This window comes from Merops nubicus, unplaced genomic scaffold, assembly GCF_000691845.1.
Source record: "Merops nubicus isolate BGI_N331 unplaced genomic scaffold, ASM69184v1 scaffold24020, whole genome shotgun sequence".
NCBI classification, from domain to species: domain Eukaryota; kingdom Metazoa; phylum Chordata; class Aves; order Coraciiformes; family Meropidae; genus Merops; species Merops nubicus.
The window spans coordinates 19,471-32,469 of NW_008585221.1; the positions used below are offsets into that span (position 1 = coordinate 19,471).

Consider the following 12,999-nt stretch of genomic DNA (forward strand, 5'->3'; position numbering starts at 1 on the left):
ATCCCACCCCCGCCCCCCCCCATTTGTTCTTATCTTCATATCTATACCTTGGTATACATAATGAAAACATTTTTTCATTGGAAAGTAAGGTTAATATTTTCCAGCTAGAAAGCACCTTTTATCTCATAAGTGGCCAGATCTCTGTGCCAGCTGAATGCAAATGTCACCACTTTGGAAACACAAGAGTGGCAGGTGAAAAGTGGGTTGAATCATCCCACAAAATGCAAGAATGGGGAAGAAAAATATTTTTAAGCGAAGACTGTAAGGCAAAGCTGTTCTTTGTGGCAAAGCCCAGCATGAGGTCTTTCACAGCTGCATAAAGGAGTTTTACCAAGTGGAAAAAAATAATCTTTCATAAGGCCTAAAGGAGCAAATAACATGAGTGATATCCAATTAACCCTTAAGAAATAGGGGTTAAGGCTGATAATTTATCTGTACTTTCAAACTGCCATTGACAAATTCCTGTGCAAAATCCTATTTAGAGGAGATTGCAGTAAGTGAGTAGAAAGCCTAAGAATTTGGCCAAGAAATAGAGGATATATGGCAGGAGTAAAAGATCAGACAGAAATTTAGTATCTGGAGTCTCCAAGTATTATGCAGTAGGGCTTTTGCTGAGAAATTATTTAACAATCTTTAACTACTCATTTGTATTAGGAGGTCCTAAATGAACTCTGTTAGGTTAATGGAGGGAGCAGGCAGTAACTGAGCAGTCAGTAGAAACATTTTATGCAGTGTACAGAGGTCATTCAGGAAAGTAAATGTCTTGGCATGTAAAATATTTTAATGCCATTAAATACATCGGCTGCATTTCCGCATTGTGAGCGTTTTGTTCATTTGTAGTTATCCCTCCCTGGATTAAGCAGAGTTCTAGAAAGACCAATGGGTGTGAGTAAGTGTATTTTAGAATAATATGCAAGTCAAAAAAGCCAGAGAAGGTCAATTTAGAGAAAGGATGTACAAATGGAGATACCACAGAACTCGGCAAACTTTTCAGTTTCTCATAAAGTAGAACAAAGGAATAATTGCTGAAATTGAAAGGTGAGAAATCCAAAGGCCAGTGTAGAACATACAGCTCTAAGTGTAAACTGCTGTTTGCCCATGGAGGGCTGCCTTGTATACGTGTCTGAAATGAAGACTTTTATTCCCGCTGGCATCAAATACGTCGGATGAGTGAGAGAGTGCACTTGGGTAGGGAAAACTGCTGCACAGAGGGGAAATCGTTTGTGCTAGAGCAGTTGGGAAGACATTTCCTAAGTGAAGAAGTTATCCAACAAATAACGCTGTGTCCTTTCCTTTTCTCTCAAACTGCAGCCACGATGGGAGGCAGGCGAGTGCCCTGGATGGTGTGCAGGTGGGAAGCTGTACATCAGTGCCTGTTTTCCCATATGCCCAGGGGATTTATCAGTGCAATTTGAACCTGACATTCCAGGGAGTGGATTCTTAAAGCATGGGTTTATATCCTCTCTGTATTTTCAGTCATCCATTGTCTGTTGTAATTCCCTGGGGCTGTTAATTATATATATAAATCAAACAGAGTCTATGGGAGTGTCTAATATTTAAAGTGAAAGTCTAAGGCTTCCAGTGTCTGGGGTGAATTATTCTTTTCAGGCCTAACAAAGCTGGCAGAACTTCAGTTAAGGGAAGGGTAGAACAATGATGTGTTTCAACTGTATTTTATGTAATTTGTGCACTTTATGAAGTGCTTGTATAATAATTATTTTATCCCTAAAAACCTGATAGATATTTTTGTAATGGGTTTTGAATTAAATTTGCATTTGAATTGCATTATTCTCTTTCAACAAATACGTTGTTATCTCCAACTGAAATGTGAATTGAGGAATCAATTGAAACATAATACAGAAGTAGCACTGCAGACCTCAGCAGCTTGAAAAATAATTGAAGTGAAGTAAGGAATGTTAACAAGCTTGTCATCATCTTCCAAAAACTGACATTTAAGCTGATCCACATTCCCTCTCCTCCTTTATGTGGAATACAAAACCACATACATTGTGGAGTAACTAAAAGAAATGTTTGGTGGGGTTAGTTAAGAAACAGTGGGCATGTTATTTTTGTGTTAGCTCTTGTATAGCCACATTTGAGCCTTTTTAAAAAAAAATGTAGTTTGTGTAGTGTAAAGATGTTGGGGGAAGGGATAATGAGTTTCTACTGAATACTAATTGCCTACGAGTTGTTCGGGGAGACTGTATAAGAATGGAGGATTTGTTGTAAATTAGTCACTAGCTCTATTGTGCATTGCTGTGAGGTTAGACCAGAGCTGTAAAGCTGCCAGCTCTACAAAATCCTTATGATTCACTGTCTAACTTGGTGACTGTGTGAAGGAGAAAGTGCTATTCAGACTAAATATTATTGGAAAGAGAGATCCTCTAATGACAGTGTAATCTTTCTTTATAACACTTAGGCTTTAAGCTCATTTGAGTTAGAAAGATGGGAGCAGCAGATTTTGAGTGAGTTATCGCTGCTTTTCCTGCTGTAACATCCCAAGGGCTGCCAGAATTGTAAATGCTGAGAGGAGGGGTATTGCTCTGCAGTAATACAGGGTCCAGTAGACCGATTAGTGCTCTTGGCTTACAGTTAATCTTTGGCTGCTTTAATTCCAGCATTTTGCCTGTCTTTAATTTGAGAGTCCTTGTAAACCCCACTTTAAACATGGAAACAAAGCTTTGAAAACACTTGCAATAGTATGTTTATTTTTGAGACTTATTTTCAAAAATTGTCTCCTATTGTTTTCATTTACATCAAAATGGGAAGGTGAGTTAATGATTCATTGGCACATGGTGACCTTTCAAATAGGTCTGGACCACGATTCAGCAGCTCCACTCGAAGCCTTCATACTTTAACCTCCTTGCTTCTGCCTTAATATTTGCAGCCTGATCTGTCTACATGCCTGGACGCCTGAAGAGAGCAAACATTTACAGCTTCTCCCTCCCCTGTGTTTAGTGGGCAATTTGATCCTTCTTTGTCCGTTCCTTTATTTTACATCACTCTGAAACCTCACTTGCTATTGGGAACAACAAAGTGCAACTTTGGGAATCTGCTCTCTTTATTTACCACAAAAATGGACTCAGACTCTGATTCACCTTTTAACTACTCTTGGCCTTCCTTACCTAAAATGAGGATTCGAAGAAGGGCATCCAGACCAGGTAGAAAAAAGTTGACATCTTTTAAATGACTCTTGCTTAGTAGCTCTGTCTCCTTTTTGTTGTCTGCTTGTGTGCAGGTGGCTATAAACAGCTTGCATGAGGTAGATTTTCTTTCTGTCAGAAGGCTACCTTACTGTTAGTTATGCTTTTGTGGATAATGTTTGGAATTTGTAAGGTAAGAAGAAAATATTTTCTTTGAATTATGTGCTGTTCTTTAAAAATGTTTTTTATTTCTCTACTCTCTTAGGGTGTTTTTCCTTCTGGTTGCATGTGTAGCTCCAACTGAGCAGTTCTGAGAGCTGCACGGCATGGCAGCAGCTGCAGAAAGTTCTGCTGGTTACAGTTGTTTTCATTTAGGGAGAATTTGGTAATTCAAATATGCCTCAGCAGCTAACAGGAATTTTTAATTTTTTTTTTTTAAATGTAAAAAAATCTTATCAGAATGAGAAGCAACATTTTTTACTTTTTGTAAAATAAAGCAAAAGGGTAAGTTACTCTTTTTGGTGGCAGGACCAGTTACTGTCTTTGCCCAGTTAGACGTTGTCCTCTTCTGTGGAGAGCTCTTTGGGAGCGAGCACTATAAATGTTGTCAGAATGGTAAAGGGTGTTTTAAGGAGGTTGAAAGGCACCGACGAGCAAGTTGCTAGGAAGAATTATCACTGAAAGCTTTAATGAGGAAAGATAAGATTTTACTATATTTAAAAGCAAAGAAATTAAGAGAAAGAATGGAAAAAAAATGAATTTGTGCTTCATTCCATGAAATTGCTTTTTTGTGTTTCAGAAAGGGAAAAATAAACCCAAATAAGAAAAGTAAGGTCCATCGGTGTCATTAAAGTCAATGAGGCAGGAGAATCCTGTTTACACAGACTGACACTTTGACCTAGTCTTAGAGTGAGAAATGTGTACAGAGTGCACATTTTAACATGCGGAACACTTTATGAAGTTTTACTGTTATTCATGGGGAAATCCAGTGTTTCTGCAATGTGTATGGATACATGTGCAATTTGCAAAGAAGATTAAATGGTTTGCAAAATGAATGGTGCATGGTGTTCTTGTGATCTCTGATGAGGGCTTGTTTTGTCTGTAAATGCTGTAGATGTGCACCCATACTCCATAGTAGTTTTGTTGTTATTTATCTTACCTTTAGACAGCTTTTTTTTTAAGTACTTCTTCAGCTGTTGTAAAATGCTGTATACAGACCTGGTGTTTGGTACTTAACAATGTTACATCTTGTTTCCCATCCCTTTTAACAGTATACCGTCTCAAGTGGCTTGTATGCACAGCTGACAATATGTGTGGGGTTGTGGGAGCAAGAAGGTGCTCTTGGGTGCATGTGCATTTGTTTAGTGGTAAAGTCTAGGTTGTGCTTGGGGAATGGAAATCCTGGCTGCTTATAGGGTGGGAGAAGTGCATCTGGAAGGAGACAGCAGGCTCATGATCTGTGCTCGTGATCTGTGTTTTTTTCTGGTAGTATCTGAGCATGGCCTGGCCAGTTGATCCTGGCACACAGCTGCAGGGCACATACCTCACAGCTGCGTCTCCCTCATGCAGGAGTTCAGACCTTAGTGAACGAGAGACTTGAGTGACCAGTGAGAAGTGGTGCAAGATTCTCTCTCCCCACTCCAAAAGTAATTTTGTGTACCTGTGCTGGGTGCTCCAGCTGATGTGGGTATTGAGATGTCGGCCTCCTCCCTCCTGCTCTGAACCAGCAGATGGTTGGTTTCCTGGTCCCCCTCGAAGGCAGGGGAGCTGTGCAGACTTCTGGTGGGAGAGTCCAAAGTACAAAGTCTCACACTCCACTTGGCACCATATCCATTGATGCTTTCAGATTCGAAGCTCCCTGTGTGCCACAGGGTCAGCTTTTGTTCCTGGCCAGGGGACCTCTTGGGGACGGGTAGATCCTTTGCCGCCCTCCTGTGCTCCGGGGGGCTGGCAGGAGCCAAGTGAGGGCTGTGCACCTTTGGGGCCAGGCACTGCAAAATCCCTTTCTCCCCACTGTGCTGGGAGGGGAGAGCTTGCTGAGTCCACTCAGTCAGAAGTGGTAATTGAAACCAAGTGTCCTATACCTTGGCAAAGTATTTTCTCTGTTTTACTGTTCTATAAAATGAGACATCCACTTACTTCTGTTTATGTATTCATTTGTGGAGTAGGTAAGGTGTCTGCTTCAGAGAGAGAGATCAGGGCTGCGAGTCTCATGTTGGAAAGGGACACCTTCTTGCATCTCACGTTTAGGTGACAAAGATCAAAGTCAATGATTGACAAGTGCCTTTATCCTCAGTGTTTCTTAGTGGCTACTTTAGGACCGCATCTTGAACGTGATGGCATGTTTTCTAGCGTCCAGATGCCTGATCCTCGCCACGCAGGAAACCTATAGGAAACACAGTCTGTTGGTTTCTGCTCCATGGATTTAGGACAGATAATGTTTATCTTTATGACAACGACGCATCAAAGCCTACCTCACTTTACCATCTGTGTAAAACTGTTCTCATATACTTACTTCTGCTGTCATGAATAGTTGCAGTGTCTGAGTGAAGTACTCGGGCACCTGTGTTTGGGATGCAGATCCTCTATTGAAACTGGTTGTATGGCTCACATCTACAGATATGCGTGTCACTTCGGTTGACCCCTCACCAGGAACTTGTGGCCGTCTTTCTCCAAATTCATGTGATCGCTTCTGAATTGAGAGGAATGTTTCTACAGTCCTCTATGACCCCTGTGCTTAGCTGTCTGCATTTGTTTCTGACTTCATAGCTCTGTTATTTCCAGTTATACATTAACCCCTGCTCAAATTGCTGGGGGTAAATGTGATGAGCTGTCTGAAAACTATTCACTGTATCTAGAGAAGGGAATTTGTAATTACTTTTCTGGGTGTCAGCTTGTTCACGTTGATGCATTTTACTTCTTTTTTGCTGTTTGCCCTCTCACAAAATGATTTAAGTTTTGATTTTTGTGTAAGAACAGTCAGTGTTATGTTCTCCCCATTTGACACAGGTTATTCAAAGCTATATGTTTTCTAACACCAACATAAAGCATGTTTTGAATCATTGCTATGATAATCGTGGGTTTCTTTGAAGTTTTAAGTATTTTTATAAGCTTTTGTGTCTGGTAAAATGTACAGCCTTTGCTGTATAACTTTGACAACTTTACAGAAGATGTAGACAATTTGTGCCTAGTTATTCATTGGTCTAAGTCTTTTATTTTATCCATGTTTGGAGAGATTATATTTTCCAGCACTGTCTTTTGTTGACCTACATCTAAATAACACATACATCTTTCCTGACTGTTTACCAGGCAGATGGCAGAGAGCCATAGGCTCTGCTAAAGGAGACATGCCTTTATTTTATTCTTCTCCTGTGGTCATGACACAGTACACAGCCAGAGAGCATTCAGCTCTGGCTGGAGGATCAGCTTGGTAAACTGTGCTCGCTGGGTTGTTTCAGTACCAGAGCCAATTCTGCTGTGTTGTATTTGGGTCATTTTTACCTTAGTAAGCATCTTGAAGTCCATTACTGACACCTTCACTCTCACAAGAAGTGCATTTGCCTTAGCAATCTTACCTAGTTTTCCATAAGCTGTGCTAAAGTTCTACGTCTGCAATGAGCATAAGCATTTTGAACATGTAGAGGAGATTTTGGAGACCTTTTGTCTGAAAATGCGTTTTGTTGATACTCCTCATCTTTAAAGCAAGGACAGGCTTGCTGCATATTACTGCTGCACTGTACCCAATGCAGCAAGCTATTGCATGTTAACCTGGAGGAAGGTCTGCTGATGGTCCCAGTGAGACTGAGATGATGTGTAGGCAGTGAGGCAGGCTGGAGGCAGTTAGTGGGGCTGTGGGAAAGCAGTGTGTGTGATGTGGGTATTTGTGATCGTTTTGTCACTTTTTGAACTATGCAGGCTTGTCCAGTGGAAATAAATGACTAGAACAGTCAATGTGTAATTAATAATACTCTCTGCTGTGTTCAGCAAAGTTTTTAAACACCTTGTTTCAAGGATAGTTTGTTGTAGTCATCCCTTCATGCGTGTTTGGGCGGTAAAGTGGGAGTGAGGAGGTACAGTGGGATCATATTGCAATGTGAAGCCCAAAATGACCTGCTACCTTTTGTCTGTTCTTTTAGAACCCCAAAAATATTTATTTAGACATCTCACCTTTCACAACAGACTGACTGCAGCATCGCCAGAAAAACAAAGGGCATTTAGCAGTGATAATCAACAAAGATTTACCTGTGGAACGTACTTCAGATAACGTATTCCAATATATATGGCATTTGCAGCAGCTTTCTTCAGAAGTTGTTATTTAGATTGTTACATTTTAAAATAATGTAAAATGTGGTGTGGGAGTTGCAATATAGATAATGATGTGAAATAATAGGGGGAATCTTCTTGTTTCTGGCTCAGGACCTGTAATTCATAGCGCAGTCCATTAACTGACTGTAGAGACCCCAGTGGTGGGCACTTACTGAAGTCAAGAAGCTGTCTCCATAGGCTCAGGTTTATGCCATGATTTGGGAATCCCTAATGGCTGGGCGGTTTTTCAGGGTTATGTATTGAACCTTTGCAGCCTAGCACTGGAGGCAAATACCACCCTTGCCAGTTGTACCCAGTGGGTATATGTATATATATATATAAAAGGGTGTGCATGCTGGGGAAGGCAATAAGCATACAAGAAACAGTGAAGAGACTGACTTTTTTTTTCTTTCTGGTTGTTGGTTTAAGACCAGCCCTTGGAAAGCTTTACTTGCCACAAGAAAGCACTGCCAGTTTTGCCAGATCACATTTCCATATGATTTTTGCTGCCAAAGTCTGATGAACTGCTGTAGAAAACAATGCTTTTATACTATTTATAAACAAAGGCTTTGGGATCTTGGCAGACATAAGGAAGTGGTTTGTAACTGTAGCTATTCTCAAGATGCCAATTGCTAAAATCATGTTAAAATTGGTGCAGGAGGGACAAGCAAAATAAGAAGCGTAAGAATGTTTTAATGGTATGAGATCCTGCAAGGCCTGCCAGGTCTAGAAACCAAATAATTAATAGTGTGCCACTTCTAAATGGGAATTTCTAATGTTAGCTCTAAGTATAGGGCTTACTTTTTGGGAGCTTTATGAGATAGCAACTTAAAATGATATAAAAACTGTGATGTAGCATTGGAATTTTCACATTTCACAATTATTTTTTTTTTTTCAAAAATTGTCTGGGACAATTTTTAATTTTTTTTTTTTGTTTGTTTCAAAGGAACAAATGCCCCCGACTTGGACACAGGTAGTTTCTAATCCAGTGTCATTTTTTCATCATAACTTGTCTTGCAATCTGATGGCCATAGGCATCTTGGATGGGACTTTGAGCAACCTAATGTAATGAAAGATGTCCCTGCCCATAGCAGGGTTTGGACTAGATGATCTTTAAAGTTCTTTTCCAGCCCAAACCACACTGTATGATTCTGTGATCTTCCAAAACCAGTTACATTGCTTTAGGAATATAGCTTGCTCAAAGTTTTTGATCCTATTTTTTTCTTTTCTACCTTTGCAGAAAATAAATTTCTAATGCAGACTAAGAAGAATTTTTATGTAATTTTTTTTTGTGGCAGTTGAACTGGAATTAAGTTTATTGAGAGTTTTGATTTAGGTTATTTTACTGGTTGTGGTACTCTTATCACCTCATTCTTATAGCTATCTCAGTTCACTTCCAAAGGCAATGCTTGACTTACAGCACCTTAAAATACGAAGGACTACAAATGATTTTTTTTTTTTGTTTTAGCCTGTTTTCACACAGTCTATAACAAGGCTCATTTCCACTTTGTAAAATTTTACTCCTTTTACATATAGAAGATAATATGAGGCCTTGACTACCAGCTCAAATGCTGGATTGGTGCATGCTCTTCAAACTTACAAGCAGCTTTGAGAGAAATGGGCCTGCAAGACTGACTGACAGTGTTTCTGTAGCACTTAGTTAGGTTATGTGCAGCTCAAAGCCATGAAACAGAGTCAGTCCATGCAGCTTTTTATAGTATTTTCAGTCATGAACACAGTATTAAAATCTAACCTCTGAAGTTCAGTTAATGATTTTTGGCAAAACTGATGATTTCTCGTTTCAGTACCAAAAGCAGATCAGATGCAGTCTTCATGCTAAACACCTTGTTTATGGGTCAAATATTGATTGTTTTGTGTCTCCCTATAAAGGCATGATCAGTTTTATTTATAGCCCTCTAATAATTTTCTTGCCATTTTTTAAGAACAGTAATCTGCTTTATTGGTTTGATGTTAGTATTTATATTGCTCCCAGTAGTTAGAATGCTTTAGGAGAGTCATTATTTGACTGCAGTTGAACCATATTTTCTTCATATATTATATCAGGTGTTAGGTATTTAATGTATAGGCCAGAAACATGCCTATTTTAGCCCAGCCCGTAAATCTTGTCCTAGGTATTTGTGCAGCCACAGATCTCTGTAGAGTTCTAGCTTAGTTGGACAATAGAAGGTTTTGCTAACCAAGGTACAGGAACACTTATTTTTAAGTTAAATGAATGGTTCTGTGAGTCTTGTCAACTATAGGCTGCTTGGAAAATATAGCTAGTGTTAGGCAATTGCAAAATGAGAAGTTTTTCGAGTGGCCACACAAATAATACTAAAATTGTAATCCCAAGATTTGGTGCTTGATGTTTAACTTTGCCATTTTTATGACAGCATATATACATGAAAAGAAAATGTTTTGCGATTTAATGCCTTTTTTTCCACAATTTCTTCTTTCCAGAGCAGAGACATTCTACCCTTGACATTCTCAGGAAACTCAAGGCTCCACCTACCTTATTTTCTGCCACCAGACCTTCTGCCATGCTGAGTGGAAGTGATGAAGTATATGCCAACTGCATGCTAGTAGACCAGGTAAGCTTATGTTTGAACATTTGGCAAATGTTTAATTGTCTTCTGTTAAAGTAACGTATTTGTGTGATACTAGGATTTTCTGGATGTCAACAGTGGTGTGTGTCCAGTTAGGAAGGGTCTAAAATAAAACTAGTAGTACCTTACTTTGTTGCGCGGGGAGCCCCAGAATCTCGACACACTTCACAGAAGGTTCGTCAGTGTTCCGCTTTAATCTACACAGGCAGCTGTATTTATACACTCGGTGACAGATCATACATAGTTTATACTTTCGTATTGGTTAACACTGCACAGCCACGCTCTAACCCCGTATCCCGATAGGTTAAATGTCTCTGTCCACGCGCCAGGGCGCTGACAGGGTGGTCTCCTGCTTGCAAGTTCCGGCCAAGCTTTGATCTGCGCCGACGCTGTCCCCCATGTCCTTCCTGCCTAGAGCCTCAAGGGCACAATGCCCTTGAGGTTCACCTCTGGTATTTCATCATCTTCCTTGTAGCCTGAGCTGCGCATAAGGGCTTCCAGGACGCCATCTTGTGATGCAGCTAAAATTCCCTCTACATTACTTAGCAGCTGTAGTTTCTAAACCATTTGTGAAGTTACTTTTAACAGCTTATAAGCTCAATAAAAATGAGATATTGCAGAAAAGGTGAAGTTGATGTCCAGGCACAAAGCATTCTGGTACTGGACATATCCTGATTTAATATTCATATTTCTGATCTATTTGTCACCAGCACTGGAGGTGAGCCAGAATGTCCAGCTCAGATAATATTTAACATCACCACGTTGTACCTGAAATCCCTCTCCCATGGTCGTATTCAGATATCATAACTTGGGCAGGGGGGACTAGTCCAACTCTTGTGTGTAGTTAAACAGCTGCCAGATTCTGGTGGTACGTAGCTATGTTTTTGTGACGGTTAAAGTGATCTATCTATTTGTAATCTGCTGAGTGCTTTCCCTGGGGTGAAAGGTGACATTCAGGAGTAAGACATGATCAAATCTCAATGTTAGAAGGCTGAGATTTTCAAAGTGTTATTTCTACCCCCTTCCAGCTTTCATTCCTTGAATCACTCCAGCCAGTGCATTCACTGCCAGATCCAGTTTGTTGTGACAGCTGAGATGGAAGTTTCAGTTAGAGGCCAATGTGTTCAAAATGCACATAAGGTTACTGAGAGATGCATGTAATAATGACCTAGGAGCAAGCAAATGGCAGAGAACTATATATGCAATCTGTGAACCCTTGATGTTAACAATATTCAGGTTGGAAGAACAGTTTACTGTGCAGCTCTGTTGCAACTGCAGGTGTTACCTGAGTATATAGCTGGGGCGTCCTTCAGTTTGGATGACAAACCTTTTCTCAATACATAGTCATGCTCAGCTTTGTTAAATTGGTGGCTGGGGCCAAATGCTGCCTTTAAGCATCACGCAGCAGGAGTGCTTTGTGCAAAGCAGGACTCTGGTGCTAAGGGGAAATGCTGCCCAGACCGGAATAATTTTGAGAGAAGGAACAGCTGCGTAAGACCTGGAAGAAGCATTTTACCTTTGTGCATCTTAACTGCACAGCACAGCAGAGGTACTTCCAGACTTGCATGTGCTGTATCTTTGAATGCAAATATGGGCTGCTGTAAAAATGCCAGCAGTTCTGTCTTTTACTAGGAGCAATGTCATGATGGCATGGATGAGAACACATCTCAAATAGGGTGGAGAGGAGAAAGTCAACAATCTGTAAGACCAGGGCTTTGGAGATGCCTGCAATTCATCCTTCCTTTCTTCTTGCTTTTATACAGGTGCTTTTTGGAAGTTGAGTGTTTTCACTGCCTGTGTGACTTTTCAGAGTCTAAACAGACAACAGTAGCATCTGGCTAAAAGTCTGACAATAAACTGTATTTTAGTAATCTTCTACAGAGTCGACAGGAGAATTCAGCCTCAATTGCACAAAGCACTGTTTGTTACCAGGGTCTGTAATACCTGATCCCTGTACCTGAGAAAACATTTCCCAACTTCATTCCGGTTTTTGTGCAGGAGGAGGGGTTCTTCATGCCCATATTTGCTTCATGGCAAAAAATAGAGATTCCTTTGCCTTGCTCCCAAGGAGAAACTGTTCCAGGTTGTGTATATTTATCTCAAAGCTTAGGAATTTGGTGCTGGCAAATTAAAAGTGCATAATGTGTTGCCTGATTTTCCCAAATTAAATTGCACAGTCTTTGAATTCTCCTCCATATGTCTCCTACACTAACTTATTTTTTTCCTGACTCAAGTATATTTTTAGTAAAAACTATAAAGATATTAAGTGATACATTTAAGAACAGGTATAAATATGAGTGAGAAATGCATCAAACTTGCCAATACCAATTCATTGCTACTCTAATTATGGAAAAAAAAGTAATGCAAGTTCTAGAATTTCTTAGTCATATAACTTGGGGTAAAAAACAGGGAAAATATATAACCATAAATAAAATGGCAAACTCATCTGGTCCTTGTCCCCTGACAGTACATGCTGTTGCTGCCTCTCACCAGCATTTGTTTTTTCTCTGCAGGCTGGAGAATTGAAGACTAACCATGCTCATGGTGATGATGTCAGCAGTGAAACATGTCTGAGTCTTACCAACTCAGCTACAATGGCTAAGAGCTCTTCATCTCCCTCCCTTGAGGAGAATGACCAGTATCTATATATACCAAATGAAGGAAATCAAAGGACAGTGGAAAATGGAGAAAATGCCACGTTAAGACATACTTTTTTGCCTGCTGATCCATATGGATCAGATTCATACCTTCCATTCAAGACACATGGATTTATTAAGAATCGGGGCCAACTTTATGCTGACATGAAAAGAAAAAGGTATGGAATTGACTTGATGTGGCCAGAATATGGATTATTTATGGTGACCTGTTATTTCAGAATGTGAAGCAGGATTTGGAGTAATAAATATTACTACTGAGGTAAAACCACTCTTTTCAATCACTGGTAT

At 40.0% G+C, this 12,999-nt stretch overlaps 1 protein-coding gene across 1 annotated transcript in view; it reads left to right on the forward strand.

Annotated features, from left to right (window-relative positions):
* ARHGEF28 (Rho guanine nucleotide exchange factor (GEF) 28) overlaps positions 1–12,999 on the forward strand; it is a gene marked incomplete at its 5' end in the record, with an annotated part of 80,173 nt that overhangs the window by 18,776 nt on the left and 48,398 nt on the right. Inside the window, 2 exon segments of the mRNA XM_008946959.1 lie at positions 9,909–10,039; positions 12,568–12,869. Of these exon segments, the coding sequence (XP_008945207.1) occupies positions 9,909–10,039; positions 12,568–12,869 (433 nt within the window).